Consider the following 13,589-nt stretch of genomic DNA (forward strand, 5'->3'; position numbering starts at 1 on the left):
ACCTTCTCAGATGTTATCTATAAAATCTCCCACTTTCTTATGAATACCTATGATCTTGTTATCTCTCCTTTTTCACGTTGTAAAGAGGATAGTGGAGTTTCTGCTACTGAGCACTATTTATTTCCAAAATGAACGCTGAGGCAGTTTCCCTTGTACCTTGTAGAATCACTGGCAAATTGTGTTGGAGGTCTGAGGAGCAGTGGGAAAAATAGTGGTTCCAGGTATAGATTTATTGTACTGTAACCTCTTACATAATTATTTAGGCATTTATCCCTATTAAGTGACTAAGTGGTCAGACTCTGGAATGTCATTGCCTTCATTGCTTGGTTTTCCTTTTATTACCTCAGTGGCCATGGACAAGTTACCTAACAATTTTATCTTCTGTAACAGGGTTATTATGAAGATTAAATGAGATGGTATATATATATACAGAGAGAGAGAGAGAGAGAATTTTGCATGTACTAGATAGTAATAAATATTAACCAGTGGTAGTTATAGTAAACTAGCATCTCATTTACTGTTTATCCTTAAAATAGCTGAATAAGAAAATTTCGATGAGTATTAGAATTTTTTAACTGTAACTTTACATCATTGATTATTTTTTCATCATTTAGCTAAGAATTTTATTAATTGGAAAAGCGATGTATTCAGCGAAATATATCATACAAATTCAGGTGTTTGAGGACATAAAATTCTAGTGTATGCATTTGAGCTTTAGTGATATGTGCTGGAATGATTATCAGAACTTTGAATTTTTCTTTTTGCTGTAGGGGCATAAGGAAATGGTGGCAGGCACTTCCTCCTAACAAGAAGGAAGTATTTAAAGAAAATATAAGGAAGAATAAATGGAAGCTATTCCTTGGTTTGAGTAGTTTTGGAGTGCTCTTTGTGGTGTTTTATTTTACTCACCTGGAAGTAAGTCCAATCACAGGAAGGAGCAAGCTACTATTATTGGGGAAAGAGCAGTTCAGACTTTTATCAGAACTGGAATATGAAGCAGTAAGTAGTAAGAGTTGTTTTTAATTAGACTGCTTAATATAACACTCAAAGTAGGAAAGTATCTTAAATGTGAAAGATATGTTGTTTTTTAATTTTAGTCTTTGATACGAAATTAGCATTTTTTTTTTTCCCGAAGGCCTCAGACCTTTCACACTTAGTATTCCTACTGCCTACATTGCTTTTCCTAGCATTCACCCAGCTAACTCCTGCTCAGCACATTTCACCTTAAATGTCACTTTTCTCAGGAAAGCCTTCCTTGATTATCCAGACTGGGTTAGGCAGGGTGACTGGATCAGGCCATAGGAGGTATCCTTCATACTGACTGAATTATGAACCAGCTCATTTGTAGTTGTGCCCGTTGCTTGGCTTTACTGGGGGTAGGTCTCCTAGGCTTTTTTTCTCTGCATACTGTAGTTTTCCTTCAAAGCACTCATGAGAGTAACATAATTATTTGCATAATTATTTTTTTGATAGTCTGTCTTCCTTGTTAGACTAAGCTTCATGGGGGCAGGGATCTTACCTGTTTTGTTTATGGTTTTAAATACTAACACAGTATGTAAGAGTAGAGCTTAGTATATATTTATTGAATAAATAGATTTATAGTCAGAATTCTTATACCTTGAAAATCAAGTAATATAAGATTTTTTTCCCAAACATCAGTTTTAGCAATTTATTATATTTTTTTAATCCAAATTTAAGTTGTAATTTAGAAGTCTTACCTCTTTGGAAAGTATAGTAACTCAGGTAGTTAAACATTTTGTACCCTAGTGAGTTTCTTAGGGACAGAGGTCATTTTCTCTCCAGTTCATAGCACATACACATGTTATGTGCCCTGTGGCTCAATTAATATTTTTCGAATTCATGTCCAGTAGCCTCACTTGACAGCTTTGGTATGGCTGAATCTTTTTTTTTTTTTTTTTTTGAGACAGAGACTTGCTCTGTCACCCAGGCTGTACTGCAGTGGTGCCATCTTGGCTCACTGCAACCTCCACCTTACAGGTTCAACTTATTCTCCGGCCTCAACCTCCAGAGTAGCTGGGACTACAGACATGCACCACCACGCCTGGCTAATTTTTTTGTGTTTTTAGTAGAGACGGGGTTTCACCGTGTTGACCAGGATGGTCTCGAACTCCTGACCTCAGGTGGTCCACCTGTCTTGGCCTCCCAAAATGCTGAGATTACAGGTGTGAGCCACCGCACCCGGCATGGTTAAATCTTTTTATTCCAAATGAACTTCTGAGTTTGTCAATGGAAAGTTACTATGAAAAAAAAGAAATAATGTTTTCTTAGTTTAAAAATTGTTCTTAATCCAGGCAAGACCAATCTCTTGTAGTAGAGTATATACAGAGATTTGAGATGTTTCTTAGGATTTTGTTGGAGGCAGGTTTAAGGAAAGTGTTCTGGAAAGATTGAGACAGGCCTAGTATTAGTGCATCTTTTACCATTCACATTGCTAAGAAATTTTTTAAAATTTATATATATCTGTATACGTGTATATACATATAGACATAGATGCATTTTTCTTTTTTTCTCGTATTAGCTACAAATGTAATACCTGTGTGATAGGAAAATTTAAACACATGTTCTTATAGGGGTATTATAAAGTGCTATAATTACATTTATTCTTGTTTTATCTACTTCAGAAGAGTTAGTAGTGGGGGTTTTTGTTTGTTTTAGGCAGTTCACACTGGTGAATCATGCTTAAGTCTTTAAGATAAAGACTACTTGTAAGTTCATATTCTATAAAATAATGTCTTTGTAATGCGCCTCAAGGAGAAAAGTTACTAACTTGTTGATTCTTTTTTTTTTTTTTTTTTTGAGACTGAGTCTCGCCTCTGTCACCCAGGCTGGAGTACATGGAGTACAGTGGTGGGTCTATCTTGGCTCACTGCAGCCTCCGCCTCCAGGGTTCAAGTGATTCTCCTGCCTCAGCCTCCTGAGTAGCTGGGACTACAGGTGTGCGCCACCACGCCTGGCGAATTTTTGTATTTTTAGTAGAGATGGGGTTTCATCCGTGTTGGCCAGGATGGTCTCAATCTCCTGACCTCGTGATCTGCCCACCTCCTAAAGTGCTGGGATTACAGGCATGAGCCACCATGCCCAGCCGCTTGTTGATTCTTAAGTGAAAAAAAGCATACACTTTATGAAAGTTAAAGTAATATTTCAGAACATTTTTAATTTTCTCAGTACACTTGAAAGAGCTCTCATGAATATAACTTCAGAAAAAGTATCTTCTCTGGTGGCTAGTCGTAATCAGCATCTTGTAGAGACAGTGATAATGCTCATTAGTTCTGAGATTTCAGTAATTTCCTTTCAATCTGTGAATAAAACACCTTAAAATTAATGAAATGTCTGTTTTGGTAGTTTAACTTTCTTATTAGGTATAGGGTGTTTTTCTGTTCAATGCATTGTGAATTTAATTTTCTTTTGTATTTTACTTAGATGAAATCTTAAGTTCTCTAGGCTCTCCTTTTCTTTTCTTTTCTTTTTGAGATGGGATCTCCCTCTGTCACCCAGGTTGGAGTTGGAGTGCAGTGGCGAGATCTCAGCTCACTGCAACCTCCGCCTCCTAGACTCAAGCGATCCTCCCACTTCAGCCTCCCATGTAGCTGGGAACACAGGTGCATGCCACCACGCCTGGCTAATTTTTTGTGTTTTCGGTAGAGACGGGGTTTCACCATGTTGCCCAGGCTGGTCTTGAACTTCTGAGCTGAGGTGATCCTCCTGCCTTGGCCTCCCCTAGTTCTGGGATTACAGGCGTGAGCCATCTTGCCTGGCCTAGGCAGTGTTTTCTAAAATGTTTAGGAAAGTAGAAATAATACTTAAGTATTCATTTGTAGTTTAATCGAAAAGAATGAAATTTTGATGTCAATCTATTCATAAAAAAATCTTAGTATTAGAATTTATTCCTTTGTGAGAAACCACATTGTCTTTGCATGAATAATTCAGATTTGAGAAATTTGAGTGCTTAATATATGCAGATTTTTATATAATTAAAACTTAAAATGTTCAATAATAAGTAGCCATATAACTTTCCATGAAGCAGAGTAAGCATTTTGTAGTGCTCTTTTAAAATAAGAAGTAATTTTTAATCTTTCAGTGGATGGAAGAATTTAAAAATGATATGCTAACTGAGAAAGATGCCCGATACCTGGCTGCTAAAGAAGTGCTTTGTCATCTAATTGAATGCAATAAAGATGTTCCAGGGATCTCTCAGATCAATTGGGTTATTCATGTGGTTGATTCCCCAATTATTAATGCCTTCGTGCTTCCAGTAAGTACATGTTCTCAAATGCATTATAATTGTTAAATTTATTGTCCTTATTTTTTATGATGTTCTAATTGCTTACATTATTTTCTTTGTGGTGCAGAATGGACAAATGTTTGTTTTCACTGGATTTTTAAATAGTGTAACCAATATTCATCAACTTTCTTTCCTTCTGGGCCATGAAATAGCACATGCAGTACTTGGGCATGCTGTAAGTACCTAAAATGAATGTTCAGATTTGGAAAAACTGCTTTGAAGTTAGCAAGTTAAATCTTTTAAAGAACTGATTTTTTTCAGGTTTTTTAAAAATGATAGACTTTTAGTTTTGGGTAATTGCCTTAATCTGCTACCTGAAAAAAACATGATTGGCTAATTTTGAGAATTTTTATGGTCTTTAGTATTTGATACTGAATAAGATTTTTCTTAAATACTATTTTTATCACCTGTCTCTTTTGCTAAAAAGTAATTATTCTCAACCCCTAATTATTTCAAATTAAATTTTAAACTTTCTATAATTATTAATATACTTGTAATCGTCAGAAAATTAATTGTAGGGAAGTGATATTACTATTTAAGTGGGTAAATCATCTTTCTTTTTTATTCATTCTCAGAGGATAGCTTGGAGCATCTTTGAAAATGTCTAGAATGATGTGTCATGTGTAATTAATACAGAGTAATAACAATACCTTGCCATTTTACAGTTTACTGAGCTTTTTAGTATATGTAGCTTCCCATTCATAATTTTAATACCTAATGAGGTATGTATTTATTATTACTATTTTATATAAGAGAAAACTAATGTTTAGAAAAACAGTAACATGACTAACCTGACAAAGTAACTGAACTGGGACTTTAACCTGGGTCTTCTGTATGTTAGTCCAGTGTTTCTTCCTTTCACTACAGTTACCTGGTTTTTAGCAGCGCTTTTCTTATAGATCATAGAATTCAAGTTGATGTGTGCTCCTGTGAATACATGTCTGTTCATCTTGATATAAGTCCAGGAAAATAACACATCTGTTTCACACATTTTTTAAATTGTTATTCATTTAAAAATATAAATGGCTCTTTTGTCTACATTAGAGAGAAGTATTTTTTAAATTGTAAACGCAGAGGTACATAGTGAAGTGACTGAAATGCTAAATCAGAAATACAAGTAACATTAACTTCAAATGGAAATGATAATGATTCTAATCCTTCTAAGAGTAATCTAAGAGTAATCTCAAATTCTACCTGTTCCTTAGACTATTAATAAGATGAGATGGGCTAAACTGTTTTTCTGAAACACTGAAAGTAATTATCTCCTTGATTTCTTTTGAGTTACAGGAAGATTTTAAAAACATTTTTCTTGACTGGGTGCAGTGGCTTACACCTGTAATCCCAGCACTTTGAGAGGCTGAGGCAGGAGTATTGCTTGAGCCCAGGAGTTTGAGACTGGCCTCAGCAACATAGACTCAGTCTGTACAGAAAAATTTTAAAAATTAGCTGAGCATGGTGGCTCACACCTGTAGTTCCAGCTGCTCTGGAGCCTGAGGCAGGAGGATTGCTTGAGCCTGGGAGATCAAGGCTACAGTGAGCCATGATCGCACCACTGCACTCTAGCCTGGGTGACAGAGTGAGACACTGTCTCAAACAAAAAAGTAAGAAAAAAAATCTTTTTTTCTTAAACAAATATACACAAGAATACGTCTAAGCAGTGTTATTATACGCACTCTAATATCTTTCAAGTAATGGCTTCACAACTGCAAAATCAGTTTTGGCCATTTTAGCATTCGAAAGGTGTTACTATTCAGTACATTTGTTTTTTAGGCATCTAGTTCAGTGCCTTATATTCAGTGTATTGTCATCTCTATCAGTGCAAGAACAGTAGTAGATGAGATGTAAAAAGCAAACAGCAGCCTTAAAAATAGAACATAGTTATTAATATGTTTTTGCAGAGATCTTAAACATTGTCAGCACAATATTTTCTCTTTTGGGAGTCTCAATTTTGATTTTATCTAGGCTTTTATGTTTTCTTTATTCTACAAACAGGTTTTTGTGTGTGTATTTCCAGTTTTCTAAGACTGTATAATAGCAATTATATTCTTTAATAACAAGGGCTTTCTCTTCTATAACAACTTCCTTATTTTGAGTTTCACTTTTTCATGTTAAAATAATTCCATAATTGGGCTGGGCACAGTGGCTCACCCCTGTAATCCCAGCACTTTCGGAGGCTGAGGCGGGTGGATCATGAGGTCAGGAGTTCAAGACCAGCCTGGCCAACATGGTGAAACTCCATCTCTGCTAAAAATACAAAAAATAGCTGAGTGTGGTGGTGGGTACCTGTAATCACAGGTACTTGGGAGGCTGAGGCAGGAGAAACATTTGAACCTGGAGGCGGAGGTTGCAGTGAGTCGAGACCTCGCCACTGCACTCCAGCTTGGGCAACAGGGCAAGACTGTGTCTCAAAAAAAAAAAAGAAAAATCCATAATTGTTTTTCAAAACACACATTTGTGTTTTGAGGCAAAGTAATGAGGCAAATATAAGGAGGTAAAGTGTGTTTTGTGAGGGTACAGTATTTGTTAAGGGACAATATTCTAAGTCAGTTTTTAGTTTTCAGTCATTTTTCATACATTCAAGTAATGACTGCTATTTTATCAGTTTCAGCATTACAACGTTAACATTTACTAATCACCTTTAATGGCAAACCATGAACAATCTAGTTCATTAAACTTAGATATTACTACTCAAAACAACTATTTTATGAAAAATCTTTTTTGGTAACTGATATAAGTAAATACAAAAATTCATAGAACCTGATTCTTTCATGATAAATACTAGACTTACAAATTTACAAACTTGTATAAATGAATAATATTTCGTATATTAGGTCTTGAAGATCAGAATGCTTTTATTTAAAATAAACTTCCAGTCTTTTTCTGAATTTTTTCTTGTTTTAAGTGCTTCATATATTAGGTAGTGTTTAGTCTTTATCCAAAAATATTAGTAAAATAAAACATTTACTTGATTTTTTAAAATGATGCAACTATATTAAAAACTAAAACTGACCGGGTTTGATTTCTGGTCCTTTTAGTAATAGCTGTGCAAATCTGGGCAACTCTTAACCTCTCTCTATCTCAGTTTCATTATCTGTAAATGTAGGGATAATTGTAGCTATTTCACAAGATTATTATGCCTGTTAATATAAGAAATTGTAGGTTTATATCCTCTGACTAATAGTAAGTGGCTTAGTAGATACTAGTTAAATGAATGAATAGGTGTATAAGTAGATAAACCAAGGAAGGGAAAAACAGACCAGGAAAGAATAAGCAAAAGAAGAAAAAGAGAACTCTCAGTCTTAGGTGGAGAAGGTCAGGTAATTGTAACACATGATGAACTAGAAAATGTAAGCATATACTGTCTCGATGTATGAAATGTAATTTTTATTATTTTGATTATTCTTAGGCAGAAAAGGCTGGCATGGTTCATTTGTTGGATTTCCTAGGTATGATTTTCCTCACAATGATTTGGGCCATTTGTCCTCGAGATAGCTTGGCACTTTTGTGCCAGTGGATACAGTCTAAATTGCAGGAGGTAAGTCTGAGACAATAACTCGAATTGATCATAGCCTCTGGTGAAGATATTTTAATACTACTGTAAAGCAGCAAATCCAGAGATGTTTTTACATTTTACTATGAAATATGGGTACGAATTTTTAGTGTCTTATGTTTTCTCGTTTTTAGGGGATATTCTTATATATGAATATTTGAATTAAGGAATACTACATCTCTCAAATGATGGGTATGGAGAGTTAGAAGGGCTTGGCAACTTTTGGCTAATATAATTTTTGAAAATATATTTATTGGTTTTACAGAGAGAAAACCCAGCCACTGACCCTTCCTTTCATAGTAACTGAATGACTCCCAAATTCAGCCGTCCCTTGGTATACAGGACTTCTTGTGGATACCAAAATCTGAGTATGCTCAAGTCCTTGATAAAAAATGGCATGGTATTGGCCGGGCGCCGTGGCTTATGCCTGTAATCTCAGCACTTTGGGAGGCCAAGGTGGGTGGATCACGAAGTCAGGAGATTGAGACCATCCTGGCTAACGTGGTGAAACCCCGTCTCTACTAAAAATACAAAAAAGTTAGCCTGGCATTGTGGCGGGCGCCTGTAGTCTCAGCTACTCGGGAGACTGAGGCAGGAGAATGGCGTGAACCCAGGAGGCAGAGCTTGCAGTGAGCCGAGATCGCACCACTGCACCCCAGCCTGGGCGACAGAGTGAGACTCCATCTCAAAAAAAAAAAAAAAAAGCATGGTGTTTGTGTGTAACTATGCACATCCTCTCATATACTTTAAATCATCTCTAGATTACTTGTAATTCAATGTAAATGCTATGTAAATAGTTATTTTACTATATATATTTTTAAGTTGTAGTTTTTTTAATTGTTTTTTCGTAGATATTTTCTATCCAAATTGGTTGAATCTACCAGGTGCATAATCCACAGATATAGAGAGCCAACTGTATTTGGGTTTTAATGCAGCACTGTTAAAACCTCTGAACTTTAATGGGCACAGAATTGGCTAAAGCTACTTTGCCACCCTTCCTTCCTTTTCACTCTGTTAAAATATCATTGCTTTGAAAATGCTGAAAGGAAAGTCTTACTAGGTGTTTGTTAACTTTTGTTTTTAGTGCTTATGTATAATAATCATCTCAAAAATGTATTGAGTGCCTCATTTTGTCCAAAACACTGTAATACTGAAAGTAGGTCTTGCAATCTTTATAACTGCTTTGTTAACCATGATTTTTTTGTTTTACATCTTTCTTTGAATATTTTCTCTTGTCCCAGGAGGTTTGGTTATTTAGGAACAATCTGTTATTTGTTTATTTAATGATTTGTGGAGTACCCATCAGAGTGCCATCTGGGTGCTGTTTAAATCTAATGTGCAAAATTCTATGAGACAAATTGTTTTTAAGATTGGATAACTAAGTCTATTATTCAGTATTAACATGTCATTTGGCTTCATTTATATTGAAGTAAAGGTTCTTAAAGAGAAAATAAAAGATTGGTTATTGCTTAGGTTGTAGGATCTCATATTTTGAATTTTGTTTCTGTCACTGACCCGCCAGGAAATTAAAAGAATTAATGTGGTTATTTTCCCGATCTATCTATAGATTGCTTTTTTTGTAATGGAATCAGCAGAGTTGGTCATAAGAAAGATAACATGTATCTATTTCTTTCTTGAAATACTTGATACATTCTGCCACTTCACTGTAATTCTTCAATGAAAATAAAGTAGGAATGATTCTATTTGAATTATTTTTTCCTAAATCAAGGCCCCTCAATAATTTTGGTGACGAGGAGATGTTTCTCTCTAGAAAGTTGCTCACTGTGATTGGAGAGCAGAGAGGAATGCTGATAGTGAAGTCATTAGGGTGTGGGAATTGCTGAGGTTCATCTGTTATGAGGACCGAATGATACATTTAAAGCAGGATTTCTCAATCTCAGCACTACTCACACTTTGGACTGGATAATTCTTTGTTGTGGGGGAGTTGTCTTGTGCGCTGTAGGATGTTTAGTAGCATTTCTGACCCCCATTCCCTAGATGTCAGTAGCTCTCCCTCCTCTCAGTTATGACAGTAATAAATATTTCCAAACATTTGTAAATGTCCCTGGAGGACAAAATCACACTAGGTTTAGAATCATTAATTTAAAGCACTTAGCACAGTACTTGGCACAAATAAGGACTCAATAAATATGAGCTATTATTTTTGTTCATTTAATCCCCTCTGCAGCTCTGTGAGCTTGGAACTGTTACTAGCTTCGTTTTACATATGATACTACTGGGTTTAGCGGGGTTAAACAATTAGCTCAGGGTTAACAATAAGTTAACAGTATTTGGACTTGAACTTAAGTTTCTCTCTTTTTAAAGCCAAAGTTTTAAATCCTTATGTTATCAATAGACTTGACGGGGGCACATGCAGCCTGCTCATGGGGAGTGAAGGCACTATATGATATACATCATCGACCTAAAACAGACTGATTGAAAAGGAAGGAAGTCATTTGTAATGGTCACATACTGTATATCAGATTTATTGTATTATTTCAGGCCATCACAGACATGTGGCTACCTTTGAAAGATTGCTTCCCCAATTAATAGCTCTTTTCTCAAAAGTCCTGCCTATTGATTCATCTCCTACAAAGTTTTAGTACTTACTGAAAATTAGAATTTAACTGGAAAGCATTCACATAAATACAAGTAATTAGGAAAATTAAAGTTACTGTATGTATGTGTGTTTTTTATTGAAGTCAGAAGAAAATTTCATTTTCCCAACTAATCAATACTTAGAAAAGAAAAAGGAAATTAAGATAATTTATCAAAGAAAGAGCATTCTGCTATATGGTTAATTTTTTTACTGAAATAAATTGTCTAGTAGTGTCATTGGATATTATATGCCTACGTTTTCTTGATTTTCTTTTAAAACTCAAGGTCAAAATATTCCTTGACCATATTAAAAAGCCTTCATCAATAAGCTTTCTTAGTGAATCCTGTACTCAGTAGGTGGAGACTAATTGGAAAAATAGAAGTAAATTCCTTGTATTACAGACTGTCAAGAAATTTATAGGCATGACTTCTATTCTTATCATTTTTTAAAGTATTTCTAACCAGGGAAATAAAGGCTGTGTTTATATTTTATATCATGGAGTTATTTTAATGTTAGTAGACAGTATAGGAATTTTATCCTAGATACTCCATGAAACTGTTTTTTAAAAATCTCTCTGTGTTACTCCTTTTTTCATGAAATAAATTGTCTTAATGGAGCTTTTCTGTCATTTCTTCTTAGTATATGTTTAATAGACCATACAGCAGAAAATTGGAGGCCGAAGCTGACAAAATTGGACTACTGCTTGCTGCAAAGGTAAAGTGTTTAGTAGTTGAGAATACATAATGCCGTTCCCAGGCTGAAAGATAAATGTGTGTTATTTTAATGAGGCTTGGCATAAGCAGAGAATGAGAGTTGGACTGTATTAGCCCTTTATGCAATTTCTGTTAATCTAGAAATTTGAAGATTATGGACCTTGAAAGAATGTATAACTGAAGAGTCTCAATTCCCTTCTATATTTGAAGCTGTATTATGCCTTAGACAGAATCCATAAGATTATAGTAATTATCAGGTTCTATTAACAGAAAGTCAGTTCTTGATTGGAAATAATTTTTTGCGTGTATAAATTTTTTGATTATAGACATGAAACATACAAATTGAAATTTTAAAACATTTGGTTATGTAATGTGTCATCCCCTGTGGCCTTTTAACATTTGTCCCTCTGGAAAGCTAATGCTATCTTTATTTTACTCCAGTACTCCAATATTTTACCCCTTGCTTCTCTGATCTAAGGAGGCTTTTTGAGTAAACAGGATAATAGGTAGTTGTTTTCCCCCACTTGAAGATAGGTTGATCCTGTTGTAGCTATGATCTTGGCTAAGCAAACTGATTTTCTACCATTTAAATAAACAGTAGATGAACAGACATTTAGGTTATTTTTGTTGTAGCAGATGGCTTTTTTTTTTTTTTTTTTTTTTTTTGCTAGCCATAGAGAGCAGCTCTGAGCCTTTACTTTTATTTAAGTTGACTTTGTTCCTGTCTACTTAACAGGGCACCTGGCAGCTATTTTTAATCACCTGTGATAACTGAGTGTTATTAGTAGCATTTAAGATTAGAAGTAATACTGCATTTTAAAAAATGAGTGAAAACAATGCCACTTCACATATTAAATTCAAGTTTTATTTGATCCTTTGTTATGTTTCTGGTAGTTATTAAAACTATTAATCATTTTATTTGAACCTCTCGTAAGTTTTATGGATTTAATTTCATAAATCAAGGTTATTACTCCTTCACAAAAGCAAAATCAATTCTTTGAATGTTAAATAAATGTGATTAAGTGAATTATCAGACTGCGTACCCTAAGAAGTTCCCACATAAGGGGGCCACAGATTGGCTGTATTAAGAATTTCCTAATTTTCATGTACTCCAGTCTGTCAGATTTTCCCTATATGTTAAGTGTGTTCTGTGTTCTGGTTAGGAAATCTTTGTTTATCTCAGTAAGTTATTCCTGCTTTATTTCTAATACACTTTACTATTTTTAAAATATATAGTATGAGGAAGAGGGCAACATCTTTTTTTTTCCCATATGGATAGCTAATAGACTCAGCACTGTTTATTGAAAAAAGTCACCTTTTTTTCACCAGACTTCAGTGTTTCTTTGTCATAAAGGTGGGAGTATATCTGGGGTCTCTTTCTAGACACACTGTTCTGTTCCATTGGCTTGTTTATGTTTCAGCCAGTACCATATTATCACTATAACTTTGTAGTAAGTGTTGATATCTGAAGCTTCTGTCCTCCAGTGTTGTTCTGCAGAATTGATTTGACTCTTCTTGGATCTTTGCATTTCTATATACATTTTAGAAATAGCTTATTAAATTATACATACATAGAAAAACACATGGGGTTTTGATTGGAATTACATTGCATTTATACATGAATCTGGGGACACTTGACTAGTGTCTGTAGTATTGATTCTTCCCATCCATAAATATGATATATTTTCCAATTTGTTTAGATGTTTAATTTTTCTCGATGTTTTGAAATTTTTTTGTATGTAGGAATTACACATCTTTTGTTAGATTTATTGCTAAGTGTTTGATGTCATGATAAATAGTGTCATTTTTAAAGTAAATTGCTTGTATATAAAAATACAATTGATTTTATAATTGACCTTGTACCCAGCAACCTTTATTTCTTCCTTTCCAATCTGTATACAGTTGACTCTTGAACAGCATGTTTTTGATCTGTGTAGATCCACTTATACATAGGATTTTTTTCAATAAATATATTGGAAAGTTTTTTGGAAATGTGCAACAATTTGAAAAAACTCACAGGTGAACCATGTAGCCTAGAAATATTGAAAAAATTAAGAAAAAGATATGTCATGAATGCATAAAATACATGTAGATATTAGTCTTTTATAATTTTTTACCATAAAACACAAATCGGTTATGAAAATTTATCAAAACGTGTGCCTACACAGACCATACATGGTGCCATTTGCAGTTGAGAGAAATGTAAACAAACGTAAAGATGCAGTATTAAATCATAACTGCATAGAATTAACTGTGGTACCTGTGGTACTACTCTTATAGTTTTGTATTCACTTCCTGTTGCTAATGCAGTGATCTCAAATATTGTGAATATCTACTTAAAACACCAGAAGACACTAATCATCTCCATGTGAGCAGCTTTCTCTCCAGTAAATTGAGTATCTTAGTAAATGGTCTCTTGCAGTT

The 13,589-nt window shown here is 34.5% G+C and overlaps 1 protein-coding gene across 15 annotated transcripts in view; it reads left to right on the top strand.

The window, feature by feature from the left end:
* OMA1 (OMA1 zinc metallopeptidase) overlaps positions 1-13,589 on the top strand; it is an 86,077-nt gene that overhangs the window by 9,719 nt on the left and 62,769 nt on the right. For 10 of the 15 annotated variants that reach the window (XM_055349865.2, XM_004025877.4, XM_063698296.1 and 7 more), the window contains exons 3-7: positions 771-999; positions 4,100-4,273; positions 4,371-4,478; positions 7,710-7,838; positions 11,092-11,166. In XM_055349865.2, the coding sequence (XP_055205840.2) occupies positions 771-999; positions 4,100-4,273; positions 4,371-4,478; positions 7,710-7,838; positions 11,092-11,166 (715 nt within the window). The remainder of the gene's footprint in view (positions 1-770; positions 1,000-4,099; positions 4,274-4,370; positions 4,479-7,709; positions 7,839-11,091; positions 11,167-13,589) is intronic. The other 5 variants (XM_055349898.2, XM_055349893.2, XM_055349875.2 and 2 more) reach the window with 1 other exon arrangement.

The sequence above is a fragment of the Gorilla gorilla genome, chromosome 1 (genome assembly GCF_029281585.2).
Source record: "Gorilla gorilla gorilla isolate KB3781 chromosome 1, NHGRI_mGorGor1-v2.1_pri, whole genome shotgun sequence".
Classification (NCBI taxonomy): domain Eukaryota; kingdom Metazoa; phylum Chordata; class Mammalia; order Primates; family Hominidae; genus Gorilla; species Gorilla gorilla.